The 13,268-nt window shown below is 40.2% G+C and overlaps 1 protein-coding gene across 1 annotated transcript in view; it reads right to left on the bottom strand.

Moving 5' to 3' along the window:
• Positions 1-4,945: 4,945 nt before the first annotated feature.
• The window catches only part of bach2a (BTB and CNC homology 1, basic leucine zipper transcription factor 2a), a 44,317-nt gene continuing 35,994 nt past the window's right edge, over positions 4,946-13,268 (bottom strand). The window contains exons 4-5 of the mRNA XM_069662274.1: positions 6,961-7,167; positions 4,946-5,371 (exon numbers count right to left, since the gene is read on the bottom strand). Coding sequence (XP_069518375.1) covers positions 4,946-5,371; positions 6,961-7,167 — 633 coding nt within the window. The remainder of the gene's footprint in view (positions 5,372-6,960; positions 7,168-13,268) is intronic.

The following is a 13,268-nucleotide window of genomic DNA, read 5'->3' as shown; positions in this document are numbered from 1 at the left end:
TTTTAACTACACTGGTGCCACAGATGCTCCATGTTATCTCCTACAGACAGACACTGTTGAAAGTTGCTGTTTAAATAAATTAGCGATGAATAGGGCCACTGGGTTTTTAGATCAATGTCGGAAAGCTGTCATAAAGTCATAATTCCAAATATTAATATCAGACTTTTTTCAAACTTCTGACTTTTTATATAACATTATGACTGTTTTTCAAAATGCTACTTTTTGTGCAGCCTGAAACTAAACTAACATCTGGAGTTTTTGTTGGCGTGTTTGGATGAGAAAGTATTCTTCTTGGCAAAAACAAAAGTCAAATTGACATGCAAGCGAGTGCAAAACACGTGGACGTGTTCTCGTCACGTTTTTAGGCATCTTAAGATTCTGCACAATTTTGTGCTACAAAATGATTTCATGCCTCATTCGGATGTTTATTTAAATGTAACTGAGCTCAGTGACAAAAAAGCAGCTGATGAGATACTTTAAGAAAATTCTTTTTAAATTGTTGGTCCTCTATTATGGTTTAATCCTTTATGACACAAGAGCATTTGGCTTTAACATATGCAGACCCAGACTGGTCAATATTCATTAAACAAGTAAACTAATTATGAAACAAATAATCATATTTATAAATGCACACAAAATATGCAATGTATCGCGCCATTTTTAAATCTTAGTGTTCACAATTACATATGATAACAGGTCGTGTAAATGTTGTTTTGTGTTACTGATATGGTTATGTGTTCGATACTGAACACTTTGGGTCTCCATATTTCCGGGGGGGGGGGGGGGGTGTACTTGGCTGAAATCATGAATAGTTAAAAAAATCAGTCTGAAATAAAGTTACACTGTTGGTCTTTCCCCCTTGAGGCATCCGCCAAAACAAACACAGCCGGGTTCAGAAGGGGCCACATCGACTTCTTATGTCACCGTTTGTAAACGCTGCAGCGTATTTAAATAAAACCTTTGTTTCCTGTCAGCAGAGTTTGGCCGCTGTAACCTCTGTAAGGCAAGAACTCGTAGCTGCACTTGTCAGATAATTTTTTTCTCACAAATTCATCATCAAAAAAAAAAAAAAAAAAAGCTTCATCAGCTTTTCTATTGAACGTAACCCCCCCGCTCTTAATTATATCTTTACAAAACCAAAAGCTTATTCACAAAACTGTAAACATACTCACACCCCTTTAAGTTAAAATATTACAACTTAGGTACATGTGTGACTTATAAATGAAATTGTTAACAATATAAAAATATAAAACATAAATCAATACTAAGAAAGGGTAGCGACTTACATTGTACATCTAAGCAATTTCCTCTACACCCACCCACACCCCCCAACAACAAGAGTCCAAATAAATAAATTAACAAGTTCACATTAAGGAATTAAGTCTATGAAAACCAGCTAAGCAGTGTTCTTCAGTGTACTCGGAGCAGTTCGTTCTTCTAATGAGGTTATGATTGGCTATCAGTGTCCTGTGGTGATTTCATGGGTCGGATCAAGTTTCATGTTCTTTAGTTTTAGCTGATCAAGCTGCTGTTATAATAATGACCCACGTCTGTAATTTAATAAAAGCTAATACTTTTATATCCTCACAGGGAACAAGCAGCCCTTTGATTTAAAGGATTACAAATACATTTCTGAAACGTCAGGTCCAATGAAACATCGCCAATTAGCAGTTTAAAATCCTCCCGTGCTAAAAGTGACTTCGCCCTAATCCTGCTGGACGGAAGAAGCCCAAACACACGCAGCTCGTGAATGCAGCGGACGTGCTCCACAGAGTGCTGCACAGCAACACGGCAGACGGCAGCTGCACTCACCCCGGCCACGTGCCTCGCCATCGACTGTTCGGCCACAGATGAAGTTGGCATCGCCCTAAATCAATATCGCACCAGTGTGTGTTTGTTTGGAGCTCCAGACCGTGCACTGTTAGGGAGACTGATCTGTGAGCTGAAATTGAGCAAATTCATAAATGATGTGTGAATTTGAAAATGCAGGTGTCTCACACCGAATACGTTTAGTAGGGATATTTGTCTTATGTACAATACAAGAACAGTGCAGCTAAATACATGATTACTATAAATACAAACACTAAATTCTTACTACTCATAAGACAATAAATAAATGCATCAGAAAGAGCACTTTTGATTTGTTTAAGCTGTTGATTAAAAGACCACACCAGTGTGTTGAAATGAATGATTAAATACTACCGTCCATTTTCCAAACCATAACACAGTGAGAAGTGTTTCTTTACCGTCCGTGAAGCTTTGTTTCACTTTATAATTACATCGTTTGTATTTCATCAGACTAATGCAGGTGAGTTGCTTGAGGCAGTTTCAGAAAACTTGGTTATATCAAACATTTTGTCTGTACTTGATGTGATTTTGATCAATTTGGGTCTCCATATTTGCAGAGAGGAAGGTGAACTTGGCTGAGAGAGCTTTATTTATTCATAATTATTGAAAAGTGAAAGAACAAATCTGAAATAAAGTTCTACAATTATTATTCATAACCAGTTTCACTGTTTGTTTTTCCTTTTCGAGGCTTCACCTCAAACAAAAACGGGCGGGGTCAGCAGGGGCCACATCGACCTTTTAGGACACTGTTGCAAAACAGTTTGTAAAAGCTGCAGCGAACTTTCCACAGAATAAAATCGTTTGTTTTTTAATAGGTAGTTTGGCCGCTGTGACCTCTAAAGCAGAAACTGAGGCTGCACTTGTTTGACTTTTATTTTTCTCATTAATTCATCAATACTTATAAATTATGCAAACAAAAATTAATACCAGCTTCTGATATAATTTTATCAGCTTTGCTATTGAAAGCTCAAGGTCTTAACGTGAGCTGTAACCCCTAAATAATGAATATAAAATAAAAAGAGACCACGTGATATGATATTGCACATTATAAATGTTCAATCATATCTTAGAGAGTTATGAAAAGTAAAATAGTTCAATTTCCAGGTGAGTTTCCCTCAAAGACCTGCTCAAATCTGAGTTAGTAAAAATCAGTTTAAACAATAATTTTATTCAATTTGTTGAACTATATTCTTTTAATTGAAGAAACCAACATCAACGCAGTTTTTTAACTATAATAATAAGTTTAAATCTTTTTTTTAAGTGTGCCGATTAGATTCCCTAGAAGCATTACAAACAGCCAGAATCTTTCCAATTCTCTGAAACCAGGAAACGAAGCCCAGAGAAGAATCAGAGCAGAAACACTGACATGAACCAGCTCACAAACTTCTCTGCACATAGAAAATAATATTATTCTTTGGAAAATGGTCGGCGGAAACATCAAACTGACACCCGTATGGTCGTTTAATCTGTTTGAACCCAGGTGATTGGCTCGAGACTGGATTTAAGTGCCAGCGTCACGTTGCGTTTGGTGGGCAGTGCTTCATCTTTGTAACGTAGTTCTGTCTCTTAGATATGAAATGTGTACAAACGTCCATCTGAGTACAATAAAAAGTAAAAGTGAAGCTTGACAGAAGCAACTTTGCATAATGACAGTTCATCTGACCGTTTCGTCTAATGTCAAATTTTACAAATACACACTTTGGTGACAGTTTACTTTATAGCCCTGTGTCACTCAACAATTACATCACAATGAAAAAGGTAAGTCATGTGACTAAAGGTAAGCTGTTTGATGTCGAACATTGTGATGAATAGTCTTAAATATTAGTCAAACATTCTGAAAAAATATTTGTTTTCCTTCTTTAACCAGGTAGGGGAAGGTGGATGGTGTATCTCATATCCGCTGACAGGATGTGTTTAGCCTAGCTTAGCATAAAGAGTGGACGTAGCCACAACATAAGAGACTGTATTGAAACTAAAATAATTATTGTTATTCTTCACAAAAAGAACATTTTTGAGGGGTTAAAGGTCTTAGAGAGATAACAATACAAAGTTATCACGGGTGGCTTAAAATGTTGTGTTTAATAGATCTTAGGGATTGGTTTGGAAAAGTGCCTCGATCATTTTAACAACGTGGCTCCTGCAGGACGTTTCACCTGCATGTATGCAATTTGGAAGCCACATATAAAGTCCAAAGAATTTAAGCCTCTTGGTGCCTTGACTTAAGCCCAACAAACCAACCATCTTAAATTTTTGTTTAAATTGAAGTCATTTTAAAGGGCTCATATTGTAAATAGAGAAGTCTTGTCTTCTAGTTTTGTATTTCATCTTAAGTCATGGCCTTTGCAGCACCACACATTTAAATGTTTCTGCACAAAAGAAGAAGTCTTTGTCACTCAAACATAAATACAATATACCTGAAGCTACGATAGGCCTGAAGCTCCAGCACTCTAAAATCACAAATTAAAACATCATTTTTCAAGTATGCTTTAAACAAATATGATACCATGTGTATAAGTCTGCCGTAAAGGTCTTGATGTTTGTATGTATTTTCAATGCGGACAAAGACTAGCTGTTTCCCCCTGCTTACAGTCTTTATGCTAAGCTAGGCTAACCACACCCTGTCAGCTCTGTAATTAACAAACAAAAATGAGATTTCACTCTCAGGGACGAAGGAGAACAAGAATATTTCCCAAAATGTTGACCATTAAATCTGTGACTTATTTACCACAAATCACTCGTACGCACTAAAGTAATCATCAAGATTTGACAGGACTGTAAAATAAAGTGCTAGTACATGTTACCAGGGACATTACTAAACATTCAGAGGAATTCCTGAGTTTAACCTCCCATGATGCACAAAAGAGGGAGGGAAGCGGACAGGAAGAAAAAGTCAGGATGAGACAGGGAAAGAGAAGAAGAAGAGAAAGTGAGAGAAAGCTGCCAGTGCTTTTGTTTTATCACCAGTCCAAAAATACCTGTTTAACAGTATTGCTGATAAGACAACGCTTGTGTCATCCATTACAAAAAGGAAACAAAATACTTCAAATATTTAAGGTATACACAAGTGTGAGTGTGTCCTACACCAAACCTCCTCGCTCTAAGTACAGTCCTGTTCCTCTGTTGTGCATTTCTCAGTCATTTCCTGACAGAAATCCACTGTTACAGTGGGGCTACATACTTCCTCAGTAGATCCAAGCACCTGTGGACACTCTGGGTTCTCCTGCCCCAGACCTGACACCTCCACCCCAGGCTGCCCATCCTCCGGTCCCCGCTGACTGGGACCCCCATCAGACAAACAGCGGCTCTGTTGGGACAAAGGTGACCTGAGCTGGGATGAGCCCGGGTCAGAAGAAGGCGATGGTGGGTTCGATGTGAGGTCGATGCTGGCGGAGACGGGAGGTGGCTGAGTGCCCTGCACCTCCCGACACACTTGTTGGGAGAGGAAGGAGAGGTTCTGCCACAGCTCGGACATACAAACCTTCAGCTGGTTGCGCTCACTTAGCAGCTTCTCCTTCTCGTTGACCTGAGTTAATAACACAAAGCATCAGCAGGTCAGCGTGACACAGGTACTGTGCAAACCCCACAGAGCACATGTTCAAGAATACTGACACTTTTGTCCTTTCGTCCACACAAAAGCCGTTCTAGGTCACTGAAAATACATCTTTTGTAAAACTCCGGCCAGGGTGATGACTTTTAAAAACTCTGTTTCCACGGAGACGTGTAGACGGGGTAAACTGCTTCCAACCTCGCTAACGGGACTTTTTACATGTACATACATATACACATATATGTACAGTTACTCGTCCACTATATTGACCCCCTTCTTTGATGCGCCATCGCAGCCCACCAGGTAGTCTTCCAGCCATAGATTTTTTCAGACTCTTGATTGGCTGCGATTTTCTTCTTCTTCTTTGCATGGTTATATTGCCGCCTGTTGGTGTTCTCATGACAGCATTTCTGTTGTGTTTTTGAGCTTGTGTTTGGACGGGGATTTTTTATATAACTGTGCTTGTGTGCACAGGTTTTTTTTAAACGAAGGAGGGAAAAACTCTGTTTTGAAAAATACCCGGTATTATGTAAGTTTAAGCAGATAACTTAATGATTTCAAAATTAGAACAGCCTTTTCCATAAAACCCTGCTTGCACTTGTATTTTGTCTGTTTGTGCTCAAACTGTCTGCTTGCACTGATTTCCTGTCTAACAGCTTTAACCTTACTCCACTATTCACCCATGAAACACTTCCACTGGACTCAAATCCTCCCTGCTTGCACTTTTTTTCTCTGCTTACCCTCAAACTGTATGCTTCCATTCAGACATTTAGCTACTTACGCAGATTCCATGCACTCCAGCTTCAACCTTTCCCCTTGGATTCAGGCTAATTCTCTGCTGTCATGAAACCATGCCCTCTCACTCAAAGAGTCCCTGCTTAAACTTAGAATTGCCCTGCTTGTGCTTAAACCACAACTGTCAAACTACACCTGGCTTCCTGTTGGTTGGGGATTTTGACATGGCTGTTGCACATAAAAAGCCGAGAACAGAACATAAATCTGAGGCAACCACGTTCTTTAGCACACCGAAGCAGCCTGTGTGCAAGAACAGGCTGAAGTTGGAGCCCAGGCAGTATGTGCAAGCATACAGTTTGAGCACAAGCAGAGCAAAAGATGCAAGCAGGTAGTATCTGCTTACGTGGACACGTTTGTGCATGAAAACAATTCGTCAAGCTCACACACTTTATTTTCAATATTGCATGCATATGCACATCTCCTGTTTATTACTTTGTTGACTCAGTAGTTCTCCGGTTTATCTCACATTCGTCTAAATGAAATGTAAAATAATCGTCAATGTTTCCCAAACTGGACTTCTTGGATCTTATTGCATATCTCACTGCTACCTCACCTTGTGTTTTAAGTCAGAATGTCAGCTCCATATTTAAAAAAGGGACGTCTTGTGCAGGTGTGAATAATGACCCTTCACTTCAACCAATGTACTCTGCAACTAACTGTAAGATTCAGACCTGCTGCACAAATGTCGACATTTGATCTGTTTTCTTCATGTAGCTTTGAGACCCAGTAGCTTGCTTTGTATCGATGATGTGTGTTTGCTATGATCGTACCAGTTTGCGTATCTCCCACTCCAGGTTCTGGATGCAGTCCAGCTTCCTCTTGCGACAGCGCTGGGCGGCGATGCGGTTCTTGCTGCGGCGGCGGATGTCGTGGATGAACTCTAGCTGCTCCGAGGACAGCTTGTGCATCTTAATGAGGATCTGGAAGTCATTGCGTGGCAGGTTGGTGATCTGGTCCACAGGGAAGGGCAGCTTTACCTGAAATTATATTGATTCAGGGTATAATATTTGTTAATCAAAATCAGTCTATTGATCATTTCAGTCACTTTTATCATGAGCAAATTTGTGTGTTTTTTGCCTGGGGAGGGGGATTAGATTTTCCCTGACCAATCACGGCAGAGCTACATGTCCGTCATACATTTTAAGTCAAAACTACACACAGCCATCCAAACATGCTGGTTTTGCAATAGTGGAGCGGAACATAGTTAAAACTAACTACAATGTTTGCAGATTGTTTTTACTGTTATTTATTGGTAACGACACACAGCTATAATCCCGCCCATGGCACTGATTTGCTAATCGTTAGTCCCCCACGGCGCTCATTGGATCGATTACTTTTTAGCCGGAGAAATCCCTGTTTCATGTCACAATGCCAGACTAATCAGTCATCTGGTGGAGTGAGCGGATTCAGTGGTCTGGACCCAGGCTGCCCACTTAATTAATTTGGTGGACCTGCTGACGATGTGTAATTACAAGTGAACATGAGTCAGAGATAAGAGGAGAGAGAGACACAACAGAATGTATCCACTTTTAACTTTTCGGTTTCTGCATCAAAGATACAGTGTCTGCTGCTTTAGCGCTCATTGTTACACAGACGATACCCAGGTGTATCACAAATCAGAAAACTAGCCTAGCTGTCATTGGGCGAGAGGCGAGGTTACACCTGGACAGGTCACCTGTCAATCACAGCACTGACACACAGAGACAGGCGACCTTTCACGCTCACACCACGGGCAATTTAGAGTCACCAATGAACCTGACGAGCATGTCTTTGGACTGTGGGAGGAAGCAGCTGGGGGGAACCCACGCATGCACAGGGAGAACATGCAGACTCCGCACAGAAAGGCCCACTACGTCTGAACCAGGATTATAGTCTAGACGTGTTCTATATGTGAAGGGTCGTAACTTTATATACATGCTATAAATGCAGAGAAATATTATCCAATGTGTAAAAATATTCATAGTTTTGTTTTCATTATTATTTTATTGTGTCTATTCAGTCAATCCTGACACCAAAGTTACAACATTAATATGTTGCTTACACCTGAATGCATAAGGGAAAATAATCTAAATATATATATATAAAGGGAAATAACAAAAACAGTGTCAGAGTCACTCTGCTCTGTAATCTGTACATCTTCATTTTCAAAGCAGGATTGTTCTATGGAATAATTATTGAATGCTTCTTTTTCTTAAATAAAGTATCTGAGTGCATTTTAAACTGCAGGCATTCAGAAACATAGAAAGCATTCAGCCTTGGTTGGCAGCTGCACGGCGATGTGGTGTCCACTGGGTGTCAGCGTTGAGCTGCTTAATGATGCCGGCAGCTCGGACACAAAGAGAGCACAGCATCAGCTCTTTGTTACAGCCCGTCACTAGTTCGGGTAAATATGAATTAACTATAATTTTAAACATTATTTATTCTTTTAGTGATACGATATGATTTATAATGTGTCTAATTGATAATGTTTCTTTTTTATGTGTTTCCTTATTTAAGCTTTAATATAAAAATATGTTTGTATATTGGTATTCTTGTATTGGTTTGAAGATGTATCTTATTTGCTCTCTTTCCTCTGTCTCATCAAATGCATCCCTCTTTTTATCCGTTTGTTTAATCATAAGGAAAAACATTAACTGATCTGTTTAAATCCAGAGAGCAACATTCCTGCTTTTAAATAAATGTTCAATATTCCATCAAAGAAGTGACAAGTGTTCTGCTCAGTGTTCACATCACTGATCTCATGTTCCTCAGTGTGCTCCAACATCCTGCTCTCCTCATACCAGCAGTGTTCAGCACAGCGCTGCCAGTACACAACGATGACATCATTCACAGCTCAGAGCAAAGGGAAACGAGAGGCGAGTGTGTGTGTGTGTGTGTGTGTGTGTGTGTGTGTGTGTGGGGTGTGTTTAGGTGCCGCCTGTCCTTTACTCTATAGACGTCTATATATAGCTCCGTGACTCTCGGCAGTCACATAATAAGGTTGGAATGACAAAGTGAGCCTCGGTTGCTCATAAATCCTCTCACCCATCTCTCTCTCTCTCTCTGTCTCTCTCTCTCTCTGTATCTGTCTCTCTCTCTCTCTCTCTGTCTCTCTCTTTCTGTCTCTCTCTCTATCTCTCTCTGGTGTTCTGGTTTCCATTTTTAACAATGAGGGGCTCCTTTGAGACGCTCTGTGTTCACACAAACATTTGCATTGTCAGAAAGTGAAGGACTAACTGTTAAATATGAATCCTTAAGACTAATTTCACCGGCTCGCTCTCACAGGACGCCTGAACTCATCGAGGATCGTCACCTCATGATGCAACTGCTTTGAATTCTAGATCCATCTGTGAGTGCCTTTACCTGCGTGGTGCCTCAGTTACCTGTGTGATACATCGTCATGTTTACAGGGATCTGATCAAACTGGTTTTCATGTTGCCAATTTCAATAAAAATCCGACCAAAAACAGGACAAGGCCCAACAGGAGGAGTAGTTTCTGATGTAAACACGCTCACTACAGCAGGTGTCGTCCACGTGGGTTTAAAGGTGAGAAAAGGAGGAAATTAAAAGCACATTTTGGAGGGAAAGTAGAAAAAGTAATTGTTTTATTTTTTGAGAAGTACGCTTTCTCTCTGTGTGTTAAGTCACTTTTCTAGCTTTTAACTACAAAAAGAAACAGAGAGCGAATCAGTGAAGTTTAAGCTAACCTGCACCGGCTCACGGCGTCTCCTAGGATTGATGTTTAAGTGCTCTTACTTGTTTAGCCGACGTAATGGTTTGGGACCAGACTATTCTTTGCCGTTTCATAGTCCGTGTCAGCCTCTTAGATCCTCTGCAGAGAGTTTCCTTTATACGTCACCAACTAATAAGTAAGCCTGGAGCTCAACTTCTATACCGCTGCACAAAAACTACGGAACTCCCGACCAGAGGCCAGAAGAGATGCAAACTCTGTGAGCGTATTTAAGGAACACAACTGCAAACAGATTTATTTAAAATAGTCTGAAACTAGCGGCCACACTTCTTTTGTTTTGTTTTTTGCTGTCCGTTGTTTTCAGATCTTTCACATATTCTTTTGTTCCTAGCGTAAACATGTTCTTGTTTTCTGGTTAATTATTGGGCAGGATTTCAGCATTTCTAGACTTGTTACTTGTTTAAGTGTTGAGCATGTGTAGCGCCGCTTTAGCTCAGTGGGTAAACTGCTATACTCCTCAATAGTTCTGACACGTGTTCCCACTCTCTCTTCTCCTGTTTCCAACACTATCCACTGTCCTCTCTGTAAATAAAGGCATAAAAGGCCAAAACAAAAGCTAGCCTAGGTTAGCCTAGCTTAGCATAAAGACCGGACAGGCAGGAAAACAACTAGTGTAGCTCCACACACCAACCATCACCTCTAAAGCTCACCAATGAACACGTTAAATCTCGTTTTATATTAGCTTCTTCCACTCTTTATGCTAAGCTAGCGTCCTGACTGCAGCTTTGTATTTAACACAGAAGCAGGAGTCTCATATCCATCTGAACGTCTACATCTCAGACAGAGCAAACAAGTGGAACTAATCCCAGCACAGCAAAGTGAGGTGAGGAGGTGCATAATGCATCATGCCAGAAAAAGTAAGAGATACTCCGACTGACACGTGTCACCGAAACAATAACAATATGATGAAGTCATTGAAAAGGCCTGAGCTCAGGAGCATCAGGGGCCGCTGCATCGACCATCAGCCTCGGGGTGTGCGCTCTGCTAACTGAGCTCCGCTGCACCGGGTACGTTTAGTTTTTATGTTCAAATATCAACCACATATTAAAGCCTAAATAAACATTCTCACTATTATTTATAGTCGCCTGACTCAGACAAAGGCAGACTCACCGAAGCACAGGCCTGATCTCTGTAGTTCCTTTTTAAACAGCATTTTCATCACTTCACTTAAATTCAAAGTTGCAACCATAATAAATTAATAAAAGTTTTAGTTATACAGAAAAAATAAAAAGGAGGAAAGTGAGGAAGTGTGTGTGTGTGTGTGTGTGTGTGTGTGTGTGGGCGGGGGGGGGTCTTAGTGGGCTGGCCTAATTGAAGAGGGCAGATCTGGGATCTGAAGCAGCAGATGGTGGAGGGAACGTGGACAGGACACCTTCCACCTGCCTGCAGGGCATCCTGGGGTCTATGTGTGTGTGTGTGTGTGTGTGTGTGTGTGTGTTTGTGTGTGTGTTTGTGTGTTTGTGTCCACTCTGTGGGCTACACAACTGGGTCAGGGCAAAGAAGTGGGACACACCACACACACACTCACAGACACACAAACATTTAAATCAGTGATATACATTACAGGTGTGCACGCACTACATTAAAACAACACATTTTAACACACTCTACAACACATCACCTGTGCTCAGGTGAGTGACAGTTAACACATAACTATGTGTTTAGACGTTGTTATGACTGTTAAAACCTCAGGTTACATTTTCAGCTGTTTTTGTTCTGTTGTTCAGACTAAAGGTGATGGTTCAGAGTGTGATGTTGTCCCTACTGTTAGATGTGTTAGTAAATCAACTGATAATAATAACACAGTTATTGTTCTGATGGTACACACATGCCTTCTAATACAACACTTCTGCAATGAATCCTACCTTCATGGAGGTTATATTTCTTAGTGAACTTAGGATTTATTGCAGAACTGTATCAGACTGCATCACTTAATGATTTAGACGAAGGTATATTTAGGTAACAAGAAGCTGCCAGCATTTAAACAGACCAACTTCACATTTGTTCAAATCAGAGTGTTTAAAATATTTGGAAGGTTACTGAAAGCAAGTAACTGATTTCACATTATATATATATAATGTATATACTGTTTATATCAAAGTACAAATTAAAACATTTATTCAAACACTTTGTGGCTGTGAAAGACGCTGAAATCAAAGTGTTTCAGAACCAGAGAGATGAGTTTGTGCAGGAAGTAAAGTGATCAATAATGTCTCAAACATGAACGCTGGGTTGTAATTCCTTTTGGTATTTTCAGTCTGTACCACATCTGACTGACCGAGAGCCCTGTTGCTGTTTGCCTTTTGCCAGACACTTATTACTTATACTTATATACTTATACACAGACATTTATTTTCTCTTTAGCTGCAGGATGGTTGCCTATATCAGTAAAAAGAAATGTCACAGAATGTCACTTAAAAAGTCTGATTTGTGGGAGTTGTCAGGATTAATCTGGAAGTTCCTGAAAAACTAAAATACTAACACTTAACAGAACCGCCGAGTGAACACATAAGGATCTAATCACAGGCCAGGAGGAATATTTGATTAATCATTTGTAAGCTGTAAGAACAGCAGAGAAGCTTTTTAATAGTTCTGCACACAACACAAACATTTACCATGGTTACGTATCTGTCTAAGTGTGTCTATTCAGAACAGCTGATCACCTTAAAACACATCAACATCTGCATCACATGTGCACTGACTCATCAACAGACCAGAGGCCACAACCTCTCAAATCTAATAAACTTTATATCCTCAGTGTGTGTGTGTGTGTGCGTGTGTGTGTGTGTGTGTGTGTGTGTGTGTGTGTTTGTGTGTGAAACTCATCTCACATCTCATCAGATATTGCATGTGCTAAGACATCACCATGGCAACCATACAGCGCTCTTAAATCCAAGGAGTATGTGTTGGAAGTGTTTGCGTCATTTCTCCAGAGAGGAGAAAAAACATCTAAGAATAGTCGGAGCTGTAAAGAACACCTCGAATACTCTGGAAAGAACGAATCAATGCTACATGCTAACAACAGGAACGGGTTGGGCGTTTCTTTGTGAGCAGAAGAACCTGATGGATTTAAAACATTCGATACAAAGAGAGGTGAAAGTACATTGTAAAAAAGCATTAAGAACATTCAGAGCACATGTGCCACTGAAAAGATGCTACATGGTTTCAGTGTGAAACCCTTAGTTGTTGTCACTGTGATAATTGGCAGGCTTATGGCAACATCTCTCAAAGGATTGGGCAACTCAGAAATGTCACCAGTTGACATATAAGTGGTAAATTGAACATTCTAGTCTTATTTCAGTTCAGCTCAGATCTTTATGGTCCTAAAAGAGGATACTCTATCTTGCA

This window comes from Semicossyphus pulcher, unplaced genomic scaffold (assembly GCF_022749685.1).
Source record: "Semicossyphus pulcher isolate SPU_LCO1_2020_fin unplaced genomic scaffold, fSemPul1.0.p SCAF_14, whole genome shotgun sequence".
In the NCBI taxonomy this organism is placed as follows: Eukaryota; Metazoa; Chordata; class Actinopteri; order Labriformes; family Labridae; genus Semicossyphus; species Semicossyphus pulcher.
This window is presented reverse-complemented; position numbering and strand designations above follow the sequence as displayed.